Raw genomic sequence first — 21,248 nt, forward strand, 5'->3', positions numbered from 1 at the left:
AACATCAATCAGCTGCCTCCTGCATGCCCACTACTGGGGACTAAGCCTGAAACCCAGGCATATGCCTTGACCAGGAATCAAACTGGCTACCTTTTGGTGCACAGAACGACACCCAACCAACTGAGCCACGTTAGTCATGGGCCATGCTGTTTTCCAGTGTCTGCACCAATTTTCTCTTATATATGCCATTCTAATAGGTGTGAGAGCTGATATTTCATTGTAGCTTTGATTTGCATTTCCCTGATGATGAATGATTTTGAGTCTTTTTTCACATACCTGTTTGGCCATCTGTATGTCTTGCATGGAAAAAAAAATGTCTCTTCAGATCTTCTACCCATTTTTAAATCACATTGTTTGGGGCTTTTTTTGCTGCTGAGTTGAATGAATTATTTATATATTTTGGATATTAGCACCTTATCAGATACAATTTGCAAATATTTTCTCCCATTCAGTAGACTGCCTGTTAATTTTAATGGTTTTCTTTTGCTGTACAGAAGTTGTTTTTCTTTTTTTTTTCAGTTTGAGGTAGTCCCACTTGTTAATTTTGCTTGCTTTTGGTGTCAGAAAATTATCATCAAGACCTATATCAAGGAGATTACTCCCTACATTTTCTTCCCAGTTTTATGATTTCAAGTCTTATGTTCAGGTTTTTAATCCACTTTGAGTTCATTTTGAATTTTGTGTGTATGGTTTAAGGCAGTGGTCCAGTTTCATTCTTTTGCATGTGACTGTCCAATTTTCCCAATACCATTTATTGAAAATACTGTCCTTTCCCGATTGTATATTCTTGGCTATTTTGTAATAAGTTAGTTGACTACATATGATGGGTTTATTTAAGGGCTTCTGTTCTGTTCCATAAATCTATATGTATGCTTTTATGCAAATACCATGCTGTTTGATTTGCTATAGCTCTGTAATATAGTTTGAAATCAGAGAGTATGATGCCTTCAGCTTTGTTCATTTTTCTAAAGATTACTTTGGCTATCTGGGATCTTTTGTGGTTCTATACAAATTTTAGAATTTTTTGTTCTATTCCTGTGAAAAATGCCATTAGAATTTTTATAGGGATTACATTTAATTTGTATATTGTTTGGGTAGAAAGGGCAATTTAACAATAATAATTCTTCCACTTCTTGAGCGCAGAATATCTTTCCATATATTTGTGATTTCTTATATTACTGTCTTATAGTTTTCAATATATAAGTCTTTCACCTCCTTGGTTAAATTTATTCCTAGGTATTTTTATGCTTTTTAATACAATTGTAAATGGGATTGTTTTCTTTTCTCATAGTTTGTATTAGTGTATAAAAATGCAACAGATTTTTACGTATTGATTTTGTAGTCTACAACATTACTGAACTTGTTATTGTTTAAAGTTTTTTGATGGAGTCTTTATAGCAAATATATATATACATATTTTTTCATGTCACCTGTAAATAATGCATTTTACTTCTTCCCTTTATTTCTTTTTCTTTCCTAGCTGCTCTTTGGCTAGGACTTCAAATACTATGGTGAATAAAAGTGGTGAAAGTGGGCATCCTTGTCATGTTCCTGATCTCAGAGGAAAAGCTTTTAGCTTTTCAACATTGAGTACGATGTTAGCTGTGTGCTTGTCACATATGGCCTTTAGTAAGTAGAGATACATTTCCTCTCTACCCACCTGTCGAGTTTTTATCTTAAAGGGATGTTGAATTTACTTTTTAAATTATGTATTAAATCAATATTAAAATACACCTGTCCTCCCCAAAGAGTTACCAACTGACCTTGGGAAAAGACAGTTATGAAACTCACCAGAAAGAGAGAATTATAAGGATGTACTTGACTTTTTTAGGGAATTATTAGCAGAGTGCAGGCTGACCTAAGATTTTGCAGAAGAGAATGGGCAGCCAGACTATAATTTAGGTATCACTCTCTTATGCCATAAAAAGAATCCTGTATGTGTATGCTCTATGGAAAATATGGCTAATTAGGAACCACTTCCTCAAAAATGTTAATAATTTTATACATGATTATTATTTCATTACAACTGCTCTTTGAGTAGCTTGATTGCTTTTCTGGCTCAGAAATGTATTAGTTTCCATTTTTAAGTGTTTAATATATGTCAGGCTCTATGCAAAGCATGTTGAATTCATTATTCTAGGAGATAAACTTTATTATTCCATTTTTGAAAAGCAAATGAAGCTTTAGAGAAGTGAAGTACCATACCGAATTACTAAGTAATGAAGAAAAGATTCACACTCAGGTCTGACTACAATGTCTATACCACAACACTACCCTGCCTTATGGTTTTGCTTACATATTACTTATGTATTCATTTAAAAAATTGAATGATATATGTCATAACCATAATAGGATGCAGAAAGCACCACAAATTGGTAATAAAATTAAATGCAAAGAAAAAATGCTGCTTCTGGAATTTAGTTTTGAAAATTGGTCATACATGTCTATCTTCCATTTCAGTTTAGACTCTGGAAACTGGCTGTAATACTGTTTTCATTATTTAAAAACTGTTACCTTCAGAAGGGTAGTTCAGAACATAGTCTCTAGAGCTGAGGCTTCCATTCTGACTCTTCCACTACTTGCTGTGTTCCCTTGGACACATTCCTTCACTTCTTTTTAGTTCCTATCTATACAATGATTCATTTACTAATGAGTACTTGTACTCATGCATTTGGCACTTGTAAACACTAAATGAGTTTAATACATGTAAAGGATTTATTTAATTGGTACATAGTTTTCAAAACATGTTGACTCACCATGTCCAAATTCAAAGTGCTTTTTACGTTCCTTCATACTTTCCTTCTTTTTAAAATAGAATTTTTTTAGAGTAGCTTAAGATCCACTACAAAATTGAGGGGAATAAGTATATAGATGTTTTCTATATACTTACCCCCACTCTGCCAGCAGACACATGCATAGCCTCCTCCATTATCAACATTCCTCACAGAAGTGGTACATTTGTTACAAATGATGAACCAACATTGACACATCATTAACAGCCAAGTCCATTGTTTACATTAGGGTTTGTTATTGGTATGGTATATTCTATGAGTTTTTGATAAATGTCTATGATATGTACCTACCATTATAGATCATGCAGAATCATTTCACTACCTTAAAAATCCTCTGTGCTTCACCTGCTGCTCTCTGTTCAGTTCCAATCCCTGGCAACTATTGATCTTTTTACTATCGCCATAGTTTTGCCCTTTCCAAAATGTCATATAGTTGGAATTATACAGTATGCAATTTTTTCAAATTGACTTCTTTCACTTAGTGATATTCATTTAAGGTTCCTCCATGTCTTTTCAAGGCTTGATAGCTCTTTTTAAAAAAGTATTGGATAATATTCCATAGTACAAATGTATTACAATTTATCCATTTACCTACTGAAGCACAACTTGGTTGTTTCAAAGGTTTGGCAATTATGAATAAAGTTGCTATAAATATCCGTGAGCAGGTTTTTATGTGGACATACCTTTTCAACTCATTTGCGTAAATAGCAAGAAGCATGATTGCTGAACTATATAAGAACATGTTTAGTTTCATAAGAAACGGCCAAACTGTTATTTTTGATAGCCTTCATTTGACTTTTACAACTGATAGTGACTATATTCCCATTGTGACAATATAGTGAGTCTACACATTATTGTTGGATGCAATTATATTAGCGAATTCTAACTTTTATACTCCTGTAATCCCAGTTGATAAAGGAAAGCAGAGTGCAATAAATCTAGTTTTATATACAAGTAAAATTAGGTCAGAATCGTAAGAGTTGTAACAGGGTTCAGACTACACAATCTTCTGATTTTCAAAGCCTTGGAATTCTAAAAACAGAATCTTTGCCAGGGTCTCACGAAGCCTATTAAAGACAGGTCGGGGGAGGGACGAGTATTGGTCTTCTCTAAGATCTTCCCAGACAGACAATCAGCGCAGAAAAGCAGTGCTTTAAGACGGCTGTGCACTCCAGAGTAGCATCTTCCTAAACTCAAACAGGATGCATTTCCCCAAGAATTGCAACATACGCCCAAACAGGTTAACAGCTAACTTTCAGCGTCAACGCAAAGCCGACCAAGTGTGAAGGGCCACACACACAATCCCAGGCTTTCTTCGGCATTCAGATCCCACTTTCAAGCCGTTCCAACTCGCAGTTTCTTGCGCTCCGAGCCCTGGAGAATAATGAAATTCGAACCGCGCGCGGGGCCCAACTTTCTCCAAAGCCAGAAGGACCGCAGTTGCGCCAAAAATAAAAAGTCACCATTATATCAGCAGAGGGATAATCCGTACCGAAATCTCCCAATATGAGGAGAACAGCACAGGGAACCATTAACACCAACCCCATACACCTGGTCTGAAGCTCCAATAAACCTAGAACCTTTTTTCGCGCTCCAACTTGGCCGGAAGTGACGTAGCATCTGGCGCGCAGAGCCACCCCAAGGGAGAGGAGAGCGGGTGGGGGAGCGTGCGGGGGCTTGGGGGCGGGGTGCGGCCGTAGCTCCGTTTCCGGTGGCTCGTCGCGCTCGCTTACTCCAGCTGCAGCCACTCTTGTCCGTGGCTGCTTCCTCCATCCTGGTATTTTTTGGAGCCTTCATCCTGGTTCTTCCAAAGTGCCCGGACCCAAAACAGGAAGTAAGTGCGATGGAACCTTCAGGTCCCAACCGCCGCCAGTGCCGCTCCGCCCAGTGGAGCCTGTCCGGCCCCCTCGCTGCCCGCCTGCTCTTGCCGGCCGGCGCAAGCAGCCGGCCCCCGGGCACCGCGGGCGGGGTCGGAGCTGGGCCTCTGTGACGCTGAGCTGCCGTCCCCGCACGCTCAGGCCAGGGCCTCCCTCTCGGGGCCGGGCCTGTGGCGGTGGCTCGGGCTGCAGAGTAGGGTAACGAGCGGCCGCCGAGGCATAGCAGCGATCCGGCGGGGGCGGAAAATGGCGGCGGCTTCGGAGGAGCTAAATGGCGCCGGGACCCCTGGGGGTGGGGTGGGCCGGGAGCTTCGGTAGAGAATTGGGCCGGGGAATGCCGAGAGTCAGGGAGCTTTACGTTTCTGTGGTGTTCTCTTCAGTTTTTTTATTTTGGGTTGTTATCCTTTCGTTTTTATTATCTGGTTCAATGAAGGAGAGGTGGGTCTCGCCCCACCCCAACCTCCCAACCCTCGATTTTTTTTTTTAAACCTTGTTTGCGTCTTAGATTCTTTCCCCATCTTTTTGGACTCGCTTCGCTCGGCTGTTCATGGCCCAGGCAAAGGGAATCGGGGTGCTGGCCGAACTCTGCCGGTGTCAGCCCGAGGCTCTTTAAAAGGAGGGACACGGACTGGTTAGGGAAGACGGTCCTGGCCGCCCGGAGAACAGCAAAACGCGCCGGCTAACAGGAATTGTCAAAATTTGCCACGTTCTGGGGAAGTTTTTAATTTTTTAAAACTCCTGTCCTTTAAAATAGACTTTGAGTGTCTCTTCGGGGACGTAGACTGGTTTTAGCCCAATCTCCGGCGTACATTCGAGAGAAGTGTCCAAGTGCCTTTCTGTGCAGTTGGATGATACAGCATGTGTTTTTATAATAAAAATATTCGGTGTAGATAAGGAGAGGGTGGTAATTTTATGAAACGTACGTCAGGCCTCCCTTTCCCTTTCCTTGGGAATTCAAATTCAGTGTTTGGTGGTTTTCCTAACTCGGTTCATCGTCCGTTCTGACAGTAGGTGATGCTTCGTGTTGGGACATCTGACAGAGTGCATGTTCTGTAGCATTACTTTCTAATCACTGTTTTAAACATAGAATAATACTATTTGGAATTTTAAAAAATCTTTTGCTAGTAATTATACCTTTAGTTCTTGAGAAACAATTAACCACTTACAGCTTTTAAGCTCCAGTCCAAGTGAAAAACTCCATTGTGTTGCAAGTTTTACAAACAAAATCCATCTTTCTTTTTCAATTAAGGATTTTCATTACTTGAGAGTCTTTCAAGTTAACATTTAGAAATTTAGTTAAGAACTAGGAAAAATTAAAGTTACATTTTTTAATGTTACAAAAATTGTCAGATCGGATTTAGAAATAAAAATAAGAAATAGGCTGTCTGGTGTGAGAATAAACTTTTCCCTTTATTTACAAGGGACAAAAAAACTGCTCTTTCTGAAAAAGACATTACTTTTTCAGTTTTGGGGGAAAAGTACAATTCATGCTTTGTGATGATTTTATCATTATTTTAACTCCCATATACTGAGTGCTTTTATTTGCCACCAAACTAATTATTTTTTCACTATTTTAGTTGATAGGCTCACCCCAAAATGTGATTTTTGGGACTGATCTAGACCTGCATATTCATCGTGAATCTCATTAATTGATTGCAGTTGAGCTAGATGGTGGAGCCAAAATGCTATTGCCCTGTCTTCATCAACAGTTAATCAGTAAGTACTGGGCATTGCATACTTACTTAGAACTTTTTTTTTTTAAAGATGGAGAAAGGTTACTTCATTTCATTTCAAGGCAGCAGGAGAGAGAACTATATTTGTAAGGTTAGTTAAATGTTACTACTTAGTATTAGTATTGAAATAAGAACAGCAAAATTCATCCTTTCCTTAAAAGGACATCATACTTATCTTTCTGCTCACTTCATTTATCTCTCCAATGTCTGCAAATACTACTAATTTTTATTAATGTTGTAATAAATTTGTCCCGAAAATAACATCTTATTATTTTGAACAGTTGCTTTTTGTCATGCTCCTTTAAGTACATTGGCTTAAGTAACACTTGTGAAGATGAATATGACAATGTGAAACAAGTGTTCTTAGGGATTCACAGTCTGGCACATAAATGTTAAAATACTGAGGGGATTGGGAAGTGTTTTGAAAGTTTGTGTTGCAAAGACATCAAACCATTAAAACAGCAAGTTTAGAAAGAGTTCCACTTTTAAATATTATATATAGAGGCTGCCTATTTAACATGGAGGGATATTAGCCTGCCTTCTCAAAATGGAGTTGTCTTTTAATCAGTTTTTTCTTATCATCATCACTTTTAGCACTTCATTTTCCCACCAAAAGGATTCCCTAATTTTGAATGCTTTGCAATTTCAGCTTCAAATCTTTTTCTGTCTTCAAATGATATGAAATGACCTGAAAAAGTGATGAATCTATTGCTAAGTGTGTTAAATGTAAAATAAGAGTTATTAAATGTATGTGGCATTTGTTTGCTTTCATATCGTTTCTCTCTTTCATGTTTTTTCCTTTTATGAAGAGAATTCTTGTAATAGAAATTACAAATAGGTTTTGTTTTTGCTTTGATGCCATAAAGGTAAACAATAAATTTAAATAAAGAACCTATTTATCAAGTCTGCTTTCTTTTTAAGTTTGTGGATAGATACCCCATTGTGTGACTGGGTACCAGAAAGAAGTTGTCAGGAAAAAGTACACTGAAGAGCCCTTTATGAATGATTTGTTTTTGTTTGAAATGTTAACCTCCACCGCCCCCCCCCCCCTTTTTCCTGTTATTTTGATTATGTACATTACATTGTTGTGTTTGGCCATTTTTCCAAGCACCAGGTTGTCAAAGCTAATCCTTATTTACTATTAGGTGTTATGTAACAACAACAACAACAAAATGCCCATTAGATTTATGTACTACTGCCATATGAGTATTTTAGTGTCTATTGAAGAAATGCACTTTAAAAATCAACTTCCGTGTAAATCAGGACTATAGTGATAATTTTGGTGTATTAACTTTAAAGATCTTCTGATGCTGCTTTGCATAAAGTACTCAGTTTAGGTGGATGAAATCTTAAAATGTAGCCAAGTACACGTTATAAGCTCTTAAATCATGCACCGGTAAAAAATAACATTTTTGGTTTAAATAAGCAATATGATTTTATTGCCAAACCAGACATAAAATGTGATACCTTGTAATATTACCAAGTAGTTGTCTTCATTAATGATATTGTTTTGAGTCATTGATAATTGAAATCAACATCTTTCGCAATTAAAGTCCATTGTAATTAACTCCATTAACAGCTTTATTGATTTTTTTATGGTGTACAGTCATATTTTACCATCTTAAAACCAAGCCATAATGAGCATTAATTAGGTACCTTAATTCAGTATGTTTTATGTTCATTTATAGTTCTGCTTCTCAAACTTCCACAAAATATACAGAAGAGCAAATCCCCTGGGGCCTGGGACCATAGTCCAAAGCATTCAAATTCAAGTATGATGTGTCCCCCATTCCTATCTTGAATAAAATTAATATTCAAGATTTATTTTGTGGTTTTGTTTTTTCTTTTATATCCCCCTATATAACCCATGTTTGGATGTAGGAATTTGTTATCTGTTCTCTTTGAAAATAAAAATATCTTGAAACACAGCTTTTAGATTCTTTATTATACATTGCTAAGAATCCCCTTACAACCATTTCCTAAGGAATTTGTTATATGCAATGAAAGGTATGATTATGGTTGGTATAGAGCCTTGGTAATAGCAAGACCTCAAATAAAAATGTTCAGTAATGGGTTAATGGTTAGGTAAATTTAGGTACTATGTATCCATTAAAAATGCTGTGGGAGCCCTGGCCGGTTTGGCTCAGTGGTTAGAGCGTCGACCTGCGGTCCTGAGAGACCCGGGTTCGGTTCCCGCTAAGGGCGCGTACCTCCGTTGCAGTTTGTCCCCGGCCCTGGTCGGTCGTGCGGGTGGCAGCCACTCGATGTGTTCCTTTCACGTCAATGTTTCTCTCTTTCTCTGTTCCTCTCTCTCCCTCCCACTCTACCTGAGCAAAAAATGGAAAAATGTCCTCAGGTGAGGGTAAAAAAAAAATGCTGTGGGAAAGTAACTAATATTGGAAGATGCTTCTAATAAGTGCAAAAAAAAAAAAAAAAAAAAAGATGGGACAATAGGATCTTGTAAAAAAAAAAATTAAATAGGCGTGTTAATACATGGATTAAAGACTTGGGCAATCATCACAAAAACAGTTGCAGAGGAATGAGTAATTTTCTGATAATATATTGGGGAAGAAAAACATCTGAAAACTAAACGTGTCCTTACTGTCTTATTAGTTGAACTATGCCAGAAACTGACTCTTTACTAGTGATTCTTAAGACTTAACTCATCCAATAAAATTCTGGGGCTAGCCCTGGCCGGTTTGGCTCAGTGATTGGAGCGTCGACCTGCGGTACAGAGAGACCCGGGTTCGGTTCCCGCTAAGGGCATGTACCGGTTGCAGTTTGCCCCCGGCCCTGGCTGGTCGTGCGGGTGGCAGCCACTCGATGTGTCCCTTCACGTCGATGTTTCTCTCTCTCTCTCTTCCTCTCTCCCTCCCACTCTATCTGAACAAAAAATGGAAAAATGTTCTTGAGTGAGGATAAAAAAAAAAAATTAAATAAATAAAATTCTGGGGCTATATGTTCTGTAGCTTGCTTGATTTTCCCTTATAGAAGTGTCTTATAATAATAAATGTTTTTCATACCATGTAGTCTCATCCCATCTTTCAATGTAGAATCAGTTCCAAGCACCTGTGGTTAGTAAAAGTTCATGTGCTTCTCATGATTTTTACTAATAAGAGTCTACCCTTGTACTGGTAGTATTGTGCTTGGAAACAGACAAAATCATCTATGGAACTAGTCACAAAACTAGCAGGAAATGTCACTTTTCTTGGTTCTAGTCTTTAGTAGATATGTATTTGTCAATTGCCTAGAAAGAACAATTAATGTAGGTGGTGATAATATTGAATAAAAGCTTTACATCAATACTGGGTTGGAGTAGGATGAGGGATTCATTTAATTAAATTTGTGTTAAGTAACAAATCCAAGAGTTCTCTTTGTTCTCCAGTAAATAGTGTCATCTTGTTTATTGGGCACTGTAAATGAAAATTATATTTCTCATCTAAATGTGAGTATATATAAGTACTCTATTGTAAATGTGCCATATTTCAGGCATTTTCTTGATTTTATTGGGGGTATTTTTTGTTTATTATAACCACCAAAGATGGAACATGGCCAAAGTACCATTTCATCAGTTATAATGGCTGTTAAATTTTTTTCTCTTTTATTTCTAGTTAGTGTAAAATAGTACATGTGGTATAACTAACTCATTACAGAGACAGGAAGATCTAAATAGGCTGGTGGTGTGTACTTGCCCCAAAGAGGACCAAAAAACTGATCATAGAATTGGAGATCTTCCTGACATATTTCCCTAATAAATGGGGAAGTGGTCCACAAGTTAAGTAAGCATAGTTGCATGTATAATGAATTAGAATACAAGGCATTAAAATACTCAACTTGGTACCTTACTATCTAAGGCAATTTATTCACCATTTCTTAGTCACTATAGTCATATCAGAATACAGATATGCTCTTCTAAATAACATCTGTCTTGACACTGGTAGCTAGTAATCTCTGTCCCTACTTAAAAGCTAAACCTCACAAAAGACCTGTTTGTATTGTCTTCCCTACTTCCAATTCTCTGTATACCCCACTACTATGAAACTACTTATGTTAAGGTCACCAAATGTTCATATTCTAGATCAGATAAGTCACTTATCTCATCTTATCCTCCAAGCAGTCCTATTTAGCACATTTCACTACTTGATGCTCCTTGGAAAACATTTCTTGTGCCTCTTAGTTAACACCTGTTAGTTGTTTTTTAAGAATTTTATTAATATTTTTTAGAGAGTAAGGGAGAGGGAGAAACTATGTGAGAGCAGCTGCATCCTGCATGCCCCCAACGGGGGATCGAGCCCGCAGCCTGAGCATGTGCCCTCACCATGAATCAAACCTGCATCCTTTTGGTGCACTGGATGACGCCCAACCAACTGAGCCACATCGGCCATGGTGACACACCTATTAGTTTTCATCCTATACTACTGGTTGGTCCTTTTCTTCTCCTTTGCTTGTTTTTGTATTACTTGACTTCCAGCTGTTACAGAGTGCTCCAGAACTGAAATCTAGGCTGTCTTCTCTAACCTCTCTTGGTGATCTTATCTTTAAAAACAATCTGGATGCCACGAACTCATTTAGAGATCTATTTATACCTGTTGAATTCCAGCTTTCATCTGTCAACTTGACATCTTCATTTGGATGCCTCATTTTTAATACTAATTGTAATGAAAATATTTAATGATACTTATTTTTAGTACCCCAAAACTCACTCAGCTATTGAAGCCAAAAGCCTAAGAATGATCTTGAGATAGCTCACCTTTTCTTTATCTTCATTCAGCAAATTCTGTCAACAGTGACTCCAAATCTTCTGTCCAGACTCTCTTCTTACTTCTACCAAATCAGGTCCCATCTTAAGGACTTCGTTGTTATCAATCAGTTGATGGGCTTGCTGTCACATACTTGCAGTGATGTCTCTTCATCTTGCATTTGAGGCAATGTAGGGTCTCAGCAACAAACTTTAAACTGGGCATCAATTTATTTTGTGCATCCATTTGCAAAATGTGTCCTAAACTGTTAGAAAAGCCCAAGAGCTGGTTAGGCTGTTAATGCTTAACTTAAAAATGGGTGTAATTAAGCATACAAGCATACCTTGGAAGTATTGCAGGTTTAATTCCAGACCACTGCAGTAAAGCAAGTCACACAGATTTTATTTTCCCAGTGTGTATAAAAGTTATGCTTACACTATACTATACAAAGTGTGCAATTGCATTATGTTGAAAAAAAGTGTACACACCATAATACTTTATTGCTAAAAGGTACTAACGATCATCTGAACCTTCAGCAAGTCAATCTTTTGGCTGATGGAGGGTCTTGCCTTATGTTGATGGGTACTGACTGATCAGGGTGGTGGCTGTGGCAATTTCTTAAAATAAGACAGCAATAGAGTTTGCCACATTGATTGACTTTTCCCTTCATGAACGATTTCTCTATTATGTGATGCTGTTTGAAAACAGTTTACCCACAGTAGAACTTTGATAATTGGAGTCAGTCCTCTCACACTCTGCCATTGCTGCTTTATCAGCTAAGTTTATATAATATTCTTAATATTCTAAGTCCTTTTTTGTCATTTCAACAATCTTTACAGCATCTTCACCAGTAGATTCCATCTCAAAAACACTTTCTTTGCTCATGCCATAAGAAGTAAATCCTATCCATTCAAGTTTTATCATGAGATTGCAGCAATTCAGTCACCTCCATAGGCTCCACTTCTAATCCTAGATCTGTTGCCATTTTTACCACATCTGCAGTTACTTCCCCCAATGAAGTTTTATATATATATATATATATATATTTTTTTTTTTTTTCCAGTTACAGTTTACATTCAATATTATTTTGTGTTTCTGGTGTACAGCACAGTGGTTAGACAGTTATATACTTGACAGAGTGATCCCCCTGATATTTTCAGTACTCACCTGGCACCATATGTAGTTATTGCAATATTACTATTTCCTATGTTGTACTTTATATCCCTGGGACTGTTTTGCAACTACCAATCTGTACTTCTCAATCCCTTCACCTTTTTCACGCAGTACGCAGTCCCCCAACCCCCTCCTCTGGCAACCATTAGTCTGTTCTCTGTTGGCTTATATTGTTCTTTAGATTCCACATATAAGTGAAAGTGTATGCTATTTGTCTTTCTCAGACTTATTCCATTGAGCATAATGCCTCTAGATCCATCCATGCTGTCATGAATGGTAATATTTCGGTCTTTTTTATGGCCAAGTAATATTTTATATATACATACACACACACACACTCATACACCACATCTTTATCCACTCATCTATTGATAGGCACTTGGGTTGCTTTCATAGCTTGGCTATTGTAAATAATGCTGCAATGAACATAGTGGTATATAAATTCTTTCGGATTAGTATTTTGAGTTTCTCCTGTTGAGGAATCTCCATTGTATTCCACAATGGCTGCACCAATCTGCATTCCTATCAGTCGTGCACGAGGGTTCTGTTTTCCCCATGTCCTCGCCAACACTTTTAGATTTATTGATGATGGCCAGTCTGACAGGTGTAAGGTGATATTTCATTGTGATTTTAATTTGCATTTGTTGATGATTAGTGATGTTGAGCATCTTTTCATATGCCTTAGCCACCTTTATGTCCTCTTTGGAGAAGTGTCTAGGTCCTTTGCCCATTTTTTAATTGTTTATTTTTTTGGTGTTGAGTTGTGTAAGTTCTTTGTAAATTTTGGATATTAACCTCTTATCAGATGTCTCATTGGTGAATATGTTCTCCCATTCTCCACTGAAATCTTGAACCTCTCAAAGTCATCCATGAGGCTAGGAATCAACTTTTTCCAAACTCCTATTAATGTTATTTTTACTTCCAATGAATCTCAAGTGTTCATAATGGCATCTAAAATGGTGAATCCTTTCCAGGAGATTGTCAGTTGACTGGCCAAACTGATCGGAGGAATCCCACTATAGCCCTACAAAATGTTTTTTTTGTTTTTTGTTAATCCTCACCCAAGGATATTTTTACATTTATTTTTAGATAGAGTGGAAGGGAGGGAAGGGGGGGTGGGGGGAGAGAGAGAGAGAGAGAGAAAGAAACATGGATGGGCCAGGGATTGAACCTGCAATCCAGGTACATGCCCTTGACTGGGAATCAAACCCAAGGCCCTTCTCTCTGTGGGCTGACACTCAACCATTGAGCCAAACCAGCCAGGGCACAAAATATATTTTTTAAATAATAGCACATGAAAGTGAAAATTACTCCTTGATCCCTGAGCTGCAGAATGGAGGTTGTATTATTGTTTGTAGGCATGAAAACTAATCAGTCTCATTGTATATCTCCCTCAGAGCTCTTGGATGACCCAGTGCATCGTCAGTGAGCAGTGAATATTTTGAATCTTTTCTGAGCAGTGGGTCCCAACAGTGGGCTTAAAATATTTAATATACCAGGTTGTAAACAGATTCGCTGTCATCCAGGATTTGTTGTTTGATTTATAGAGCACAGGCAGAGTAGCTTGAGCATAATTCTGAAGGGCCTAGGATTTTCAGAATGATCTAAATGAGCACTGGCTTGCCTGGCTGATGTGGCTCAGTGGTTGAGAGTCAACACATGCACTAAAAGGTCACCAGTTTGATTCCCGGTCAGGGCACGTGCCCAAGTTGTGGGCCAAATCCCCAGTTAGGGGCATGCTGGAGGTGGCCAGTCAATGTTTTCTCTCATCGATGTTTCTCGCTCTCTCCCTCTCCCTCCCTCTCTCTAAAATCAATAAAGAGAAAAAAAATTTAATGAATATTGGCTTCAACTTGAAGTCACCAGCCCCTAACAGGAGAGTCAGCCTATTCTTTGAAGCCAAGAATTGACTTCTCTCTAGCTATGAAAGTTCTAGATGGTGTCTTCCAATATAAGGTTTTTATCTACACTGAAAATATGTAGTTTAGTGTAGCCACCTTTATTAATTATCTTAGAACTTCTGGATAACTTGCTGCAGCTTCTACGTAAGCATTTTGCTGCTTTACCTCACCCTTTCCTGAAACCTCATGAACCAACCTCTGCTAGCTTCAAACTCTTATTCTCTAACTTCCTCACTCTCTCAGACTTCCTAGAATTGAAGAGAACTAGGGCCTTGCTCTGAATTAAACTTTGGCTTAAGACAATGCTGTGGCTGGATCTTCTGTTCACACCAGTAAAACTTGTCCATATTGGCAATAAGGCTGTTTTGCTTTTTTAAAATGTGTGTGTTCACTGGAGTAGCAATCAGATTTCTTTGAGGAACTTTGCCATTATATTCCCAACTTGGCTAACTTGGGCATAAGAGGCCAGCTTTTGGCCTATCTCGGCTTTCAGCATGTCATCCTCACAAACCCTAATCATTTCTAGGTTTTGATTTAAAGTGGGAGATGTGACCCTTCTTTCATTTGAACACTTAGAGGCCATTGTAGGGTTATTAATTGGCCTTATTTCAATATTGTGTCGGAATAGGGAGGCCCAAGGAGAAGGAGAGGTGGGAAAACAGCCAGTTAGTGGGTCATTCAGAACACACATTTATCAATTAAATTTGCTCTCTTATATGGGTGCAGTTGATGATACTCCAAAACAATGTTAGAGATCACTGATTACAGATCACCATAATAAATATAATGAAAAGGTTTGAAATATTGCAAGAATTACAAAATGTGACACCAACACGAAGTGAGCAAATACTGTTGGAAAAAATGGCACCAAATTGCTCAACACAGTTGACACAAACCTTCAACTGTTTTGTTTTTTAAAAAATGCAGTATCTGAAGGAGAAGAAAACAAGCTATACATGTATTTGGTATGATTTGGTAAGTTACTTTTGGGGGTCTGGGAATATTCAAATATTTTTTCATGTAAATTAATTGCTTTGCTGTACAGCACTTCAGCTTACTATAGGTTTTATAGGAACTCTCTACTTCCCAATAGCAGGAGTGTAACTACTTTCTTTCATCTAGCTAGTTCATAATCCTTTTTCCTTGTACTGCTTTTTCACCATGTCTTCCCTAATCTACCTTTTTTTCCCAAAAAATTTTAGGTTAACTTGGGTCCCAAGATGACACTCATTAAATGCTAAACCAGTAACCATTTTGCACCTATCAAATGATCAGCTGTGCTTTTTTTGCTTTGCAGTTTCTTTTTAAATAAAAATACTGACAAGGTTACCAGGAGTAGAGTTTACACCTCAATGATTGGGATATGAATTTGTACAGCCTTTCTGGAAAATACATTGTAGTATGACTTAAGAGTTCATTTATTTTCATATTCTTTGACCTAATAATTTTTACTAATTAATATTGTTTAAGGAAATGAAAAATTGAGAACATAATTGTCCAGTGATAGGATAATTATTAAATAATGTCACATTTTTTTATACAGTGTCAAGTTTTAAACAGTACAGAAAACTTCAATAAAATACCAACCTTGGTTTCCTTCACACTTTTCAATATGAATGAACGCTAAAAAGTGGAATGTAAAATTACTTATCCACCATAGTCTCTGTCTCTCTCACACCCACCCAAGACAGTGAACACTGATCTTGGTAAATTTTTAGATTATTTTAGCTTTTTTAACATTTCATTTTTCCAGCTTCTGCAGTAGGTATTAACAAACCAGCTTTTAAAAATATTTAATGGATTCAGAAATAAGAACAGCGTGACTTATTTATGTACAGCAGTTCTCAAATATAAGCATTTGGAGAGGAGTTCTTATAAGAATACTGCAGAAATTGGAATTTTAATTCTTAGTTTTCCTGAAATAACCCCCTTGAACTTCAAACCCTACACTTTCCTTTTGAGTTTTTGGTTGACTCTTTGAGATGAAGATGAGAATCCTATTGAAAGAAACCTTTAAAAACCAGTCATTTTACGAATTCCTCTGCTACTGTCTGCCCTGTAGCTCCTTTTGCTCAGGTCCAGAGGTCCGCATGTTACAGGTTGTGCAACACGTCGATATTGGCTGAGCATCAGTGGAAGCAGAAATGGGCTGTGGATCCAAGAAATGCCACATAGAGTAGTGATGATTCCAGGTTCGGCCAGAGGATGCTGGAGAAGATGGTATGATCTGAAGGAAAGGGTTTAGGGACCCAAGAACAAGGAGCTACAGATCATATTAAAGTTCAAGTTAAAAATAACCACATGGGCCAAGATGCTCAGTGGATTGAGCTCCGACCCATGCACCAAGAGGTCGCCGGTTTAATTCCCAGATAAGGCATATGCCCAGGTTTGGGACTCGATCCTTAGTAGAGAGCAAGTAGGAGGCAGCCGTTTGATGTTTCTCTCATCAATGTTTCTATCTTCCCTCTCCCTCTAAAAAATCAATGAAAACATTAACCAAAAAATTTTTAAATAAAAAATACCTGGTACTTGGACCTATGATCAATAATGAATACAACTGGATTGTTCATCAGGATGATTTTAACCAGCTACTGGCTGAACTGAACACTTGCCATGGACTGGAAACAGCAGACGACTCCTCAGACAACAAGGAAATGTAATCTTTCAGCCTTGAAGAAAAGTACAAAATCTCAAAAACCATGTTCATTATGAAATCACAAAAGGGAAGGATCTGTTATCTCAGAGCAAAACAGATCTTGACTGCATTTTTGGAAAAAGACAGACTAAGAAAATTCCTGAGGAGTCCCACTACTCCAGATGGAAAAGAAACTTCCACCATGACAAGTGCCTTCACCATCCAGGAGTACTTTGCCAAGCAGATGGCAGAGCTGAAGAACAAGCCACAGGTCACGTCTGCAGGGCTGATCTTCCACAGACCCAATGGAAAGGAAAGGGGGAAAGGAAAGAAAGTGGTAAAAGGTTAAAATGTGGAGAATTACACCCAACCCAAGACCAAGTTGAGCAGCAGCTCAGAGGCCCTCATTGGGATGAGAATTCTAACCCTTCTGCTGAGGATGGAGAGGATTGTGTGTGGCCACTTGATGACCAAGTCTTAACCACCAAAGCACCCAAAAAAAAGAGAGAAAAGAAAAAGCTATGAAAGCAAGTTGAGGCAGCTGTGGATGCCATGTTAAATGAAACACCAGTGGAAAAGAAGAAAGGTTCCAAATAAATTCTCTTTAGCAGGGCCATCCAACCACTCAAGATATCAGGGTGCTGTCAGGCAAATACCTTGGCCTGATGTCAGAACAGAGTGCACCCAAGAGTGTCTGTGCACATCTTGTAACATACTCACTGATTGCTGAGTCTCGCCCTCTCACCATATTTCCCCCAAATCATATTCCCAGAAGAAATTTTTAATGTTTCAAATCATGGCTCTTATAAACAAATACATGTCTTTGTAGACTCTAAAAATTAAAAAAAAAAAAAAATTATTTCAGGTTTTGTAAGTTTGATATTGCATTCAAAGCTTGCTTGTAATATACCTTTTCTAGTCTGATTGTTTAGGATTTTTTTTCCCCACAGATCCCTAGGCAGGGTTGTTCACAGATATAATATATTTTTAACACTTTAAGATGAAATACGGTATTATGTAAAGAGTGGTGTTATTACTATTTTTAAGTTTTTATAAGACTTTATTTCAGCCAAACTGGTGACATGCCGCGGAGCAAGATCTCAAATGCTCCCCAGTGTTAATTATTATAAAGAAAAGATACTGGAAATATTTATGGTGCTGAATTGGTTGATGTATACCCTGAGCCATGTTACATATACCTAGGTCTGTAGTTCATAGAATCACTAGCATAGTTCAATCTATTTTTTCCAAGAATGTTTGACTGCCTGATGAGGAACAATTGGGTTGAGAAACTGCCTTTGAATTAACTCATTGGGTATCTGAATCTCATCATTTCTGCCCTTCATTGAGACTACTTTTAGAGGCTGATTTCCTAAAGGTCTACCTAAGAATACTGGTTTTGTCATTTTACTAGTTGACATTACAGAGGCTACAGTATCATCAGCATAGTGCTAGCACACAAGTGTTCTTACAAGTCTTATTGTGTAATGCTGTTACTTTTTCAGTGTTGCAGTGGTAGGAGCGTGGGGGAGAAACAGTCTGGATAACATGAAAGTGATGCTGGTGGCTAAGGGAAGGCGACTTGATTCTGTGGGAAGGGATATAGCTGATCCATCTGTTTTCTAGGTAAGCCTGCCTTTGTTCTAAGGACCTCACCTCATGATTTGCACATTTTAATCATAATTAGATCATGATTTCCATTTATCTTTAATTTGGGTATGGCATCTTTACCATTGTAAAATGAATGATATCCTTTTAAAACAGTAATTTGTATAATAAAACTTTAGTGAATCACTGAGTCTTCACCATGTAAATTAAAGATCCTAAGTTTTTCTGCCTAGGGAAAATGCATTTATGTAAGTGGTAAATAATGCAAACATAGTAATATCTTGTGTGTAGGAGCCAAATAAATATGAATGAATAATTTAATATACATCAAGGCTTATGTCCTCTTTATTGTGGTAATTGGTAAAAAATATGTGGACAAGACCAAAATTGAGTATTGAGGCAAGAACTTCATTGAACATTATAAGGTAAGCCTGAAGACCTCAACCAGGCCATTGATTATAATCCAATAAAATTTCCCCTATCAACCATGAATGCTATATTCTAAGATTGATCAGTCTGAACAAAAGGAAAATATTATATGTGTAAAATAACAGTTTAAACAAAAACAGTTCTCTATTTCAGAAGAAGGCCTAGCTCCATCCCTGTTAGAAAAGCAATTTCAGCCCTGGCCAGTTTGGCTCAGCGGTTAGAGTGTCGGCCTGCGGTCCTGAGAGACCCGGGTTCGGTTCCCACTGAGGGTGCGTACCTCGGTTGCAGTTTGTCCCCGGCCCTGGTCGGTTGTGTGGTGGCAGCTACTCGATGTGTTCCTTTCGCATCGGTGTTTCTCTCTCTCTCTCTGTTCCTCTCTCTCCCTCCCACTCTACCTGAACAAAAAATGGAAAAAATGTCCTCGGATGAGGATAAAAAAAAAAAAAAGAAAAAGAAAAGCAATTTCATCAATGATGGATGTATACACTTGTCTAATGTTAATGAAAAATTTTTTAAGAATTATTATTTAGTGTTTCTACTTGTCAGATAATAACAGAGCTTACATATTTATAAAGAGTGTTTTGGAGAAATGATTTTTAGATTACTATAAAATCTTTGATGAATCTTCTCCTAAGGGGTCAGAAGTTAAACACATTTAAATATATCACAAAGGGCCTTGGCTGGTTTGGCTCACTGGTTAGAGCGTCGGCCTGCGGTCCAGAGAGACCCAGGTTTGGTTCCCATTAAGAGTACTTACCTCGGTTGCAGTTTGTCCCCGGCCCCGGTTGGGGTTGTGTGGGTGGCAGCCAGTCGATGTGCCTCACATCGATGTTTTTCTCTCTTCTCTCTCTCCTCTCTCTATCTGAAGATTAATGCAAAAATGTCCTTGGATGAGGATAAAAAATATGTATGTATGTATGTGTAATATATATTCTCTATATATATATTCTATATATATATATATTATTCTATATATATATTATATCACAAAGCTGCCAATAAAAAATAGCTAAAAAGTAGTGAGACTTTTGCTGACATGACAGACAACTTTTATTGCATGTGGTAAAAACATGTCTTTAAAAAAGTTAATGGTTCAGGTTTTTAATCATAGCAGTCAATTATAATTATTATGTCTAATTCTATTTTTTAATTGATTTTTGTTTCGAGAGAGAGGAGGGGAGAGAGAGATAGAAATATCAATTTGAGAGCAAAACATCAATTGGCTGCTTTCTGCATGCCCCCTACCAGAAATCAAGCCTGACCAGGAATCAAACCATCAACCTTTCGGTGCACGGGACGATGCCCAACCAAGTGAACCACACCAGCCAGGGCTATATCTAATTCTAAATAATGGGTATAAACTTTTGTAAAACAGTCTTTGAAATCTGAACTGTCATTGCAGTTTCACATAAAGAACACTGTAGGCAGATATGAATTGTGGGGGTTTTGCTGGGGGAGGTGGGAAATTAGAGGGCTACTTTATGTTCATGTTTGGAAATAAAATGTTAAATTCTAATCTGAAATCTGTTCTTGTACAGATTTGAGTATGAGCACAGTTGAAGAGGATTCTGACACAGTAACAGTAGAAACTGTGAACTCTGTAACTTTGACTCGGGACACAGACGGGAACCTCATTCTTCATTGCCCTCAGAATGGTAGGAAAACTTGCAGGCATAATTGTGAATCTTTTTGGATTTCTGTTTTCTGTCACCTTTGATCTCTATTCTCCATTTGAACAGTTTAGGCTAAGACAGTAGAAAAGGAAGTATTCTCTTTGGATCATGAATTAATAACCTTAATTTGTATTTGTATTTTTATAATTTTAAAATACACTTTGGTATATTTTTTAATTTACCATAAATTTTAACCTTTTATGAGTAGCTATTTTATTAGTAGAATCTATTGAGCCTCCTAAGATGATGATAGATTAACTACAATACATTTTCTCACTGTAGTAAATGTAGCACATTAGAAAATGTAGAGGTAGTTGTGCCAATATGAATAAATGAACATTTTTTGCTAGAACCTGTGTTAGAGAATTTTATGTGACTATCTGAAAGATTTAATATGATCATATGTAATTAAGATTCAACATCATTGGGGCATGTGATTTTATTTCTCTGCCTATTCCTTACTTGTAATTTATTGTTCATTTTGCTTTAACTTTATCTTTGCTCAACCTAGGTTTGTTTTCTCTTTTCACTACATACTTAATCTCTTGGTTATTTCATTCAAACTTGTGGTTTTAACTACTGCCTACATATTAAAATAATTGAAACTTCTGTCTTTATTCTGAATTCTCTGTTTCTCAGAGGTGCCTTTAATGTCATGTATCCCCATCTGAATTCTTTCACAAAATTC

General features: G+C 37.5%; 1 protein-coding gene and 1 pseudogene across 1 annotated transcript in view; both read left to right on the forward strand.

The window, feature by feature from the left end:
- Positions 1–4,501: 4,501 nt before the first annotated feature.
- Positions 4,502–21,248, forward strand: part of DMTF1 (cyclin D binding myb like transcription factor 1) — a 51,274-nt gene continuing 34,527 nt past the window's right edge. The window contains exons 1-3 of the mRNA XM_036246159.1: positions 4,502–4,626; positions 18,356–18,476; positions 20,426–20,542. Of these exons, the coding sequence (XP_036102052.1) occupies positions 20,434–20,542 (109 nt within the window). The 5' untranslated portion in view covers positions 4,502–4,626; positions 18,356–18,476; positions 20,426–20,433. The remainder of the gene's footprint in view (positions 4,627–18,355; positions 18,477–20,425; positions 20,543–21,248) is intronic.
- LOC118619618 lies at positions 4,636–17,644 on the forward strand (annotated as a pseudogene).

The sequence above is a fragment of the Molossus molossus genome, unplaced genomic scaffold (assembly GCF_014108415.1).
Source record: "Molossus molossus isolate mMolMol1 unplaced genomic scaffold, mMolMol1.p scaffold_m16_p_7, whole genome shotgun sequence".
NCBI lineage: Eukaryota > Metazoa > Chordata > Mammalia > Chiroptera > Molossidae > Molossus > Molossus molossus.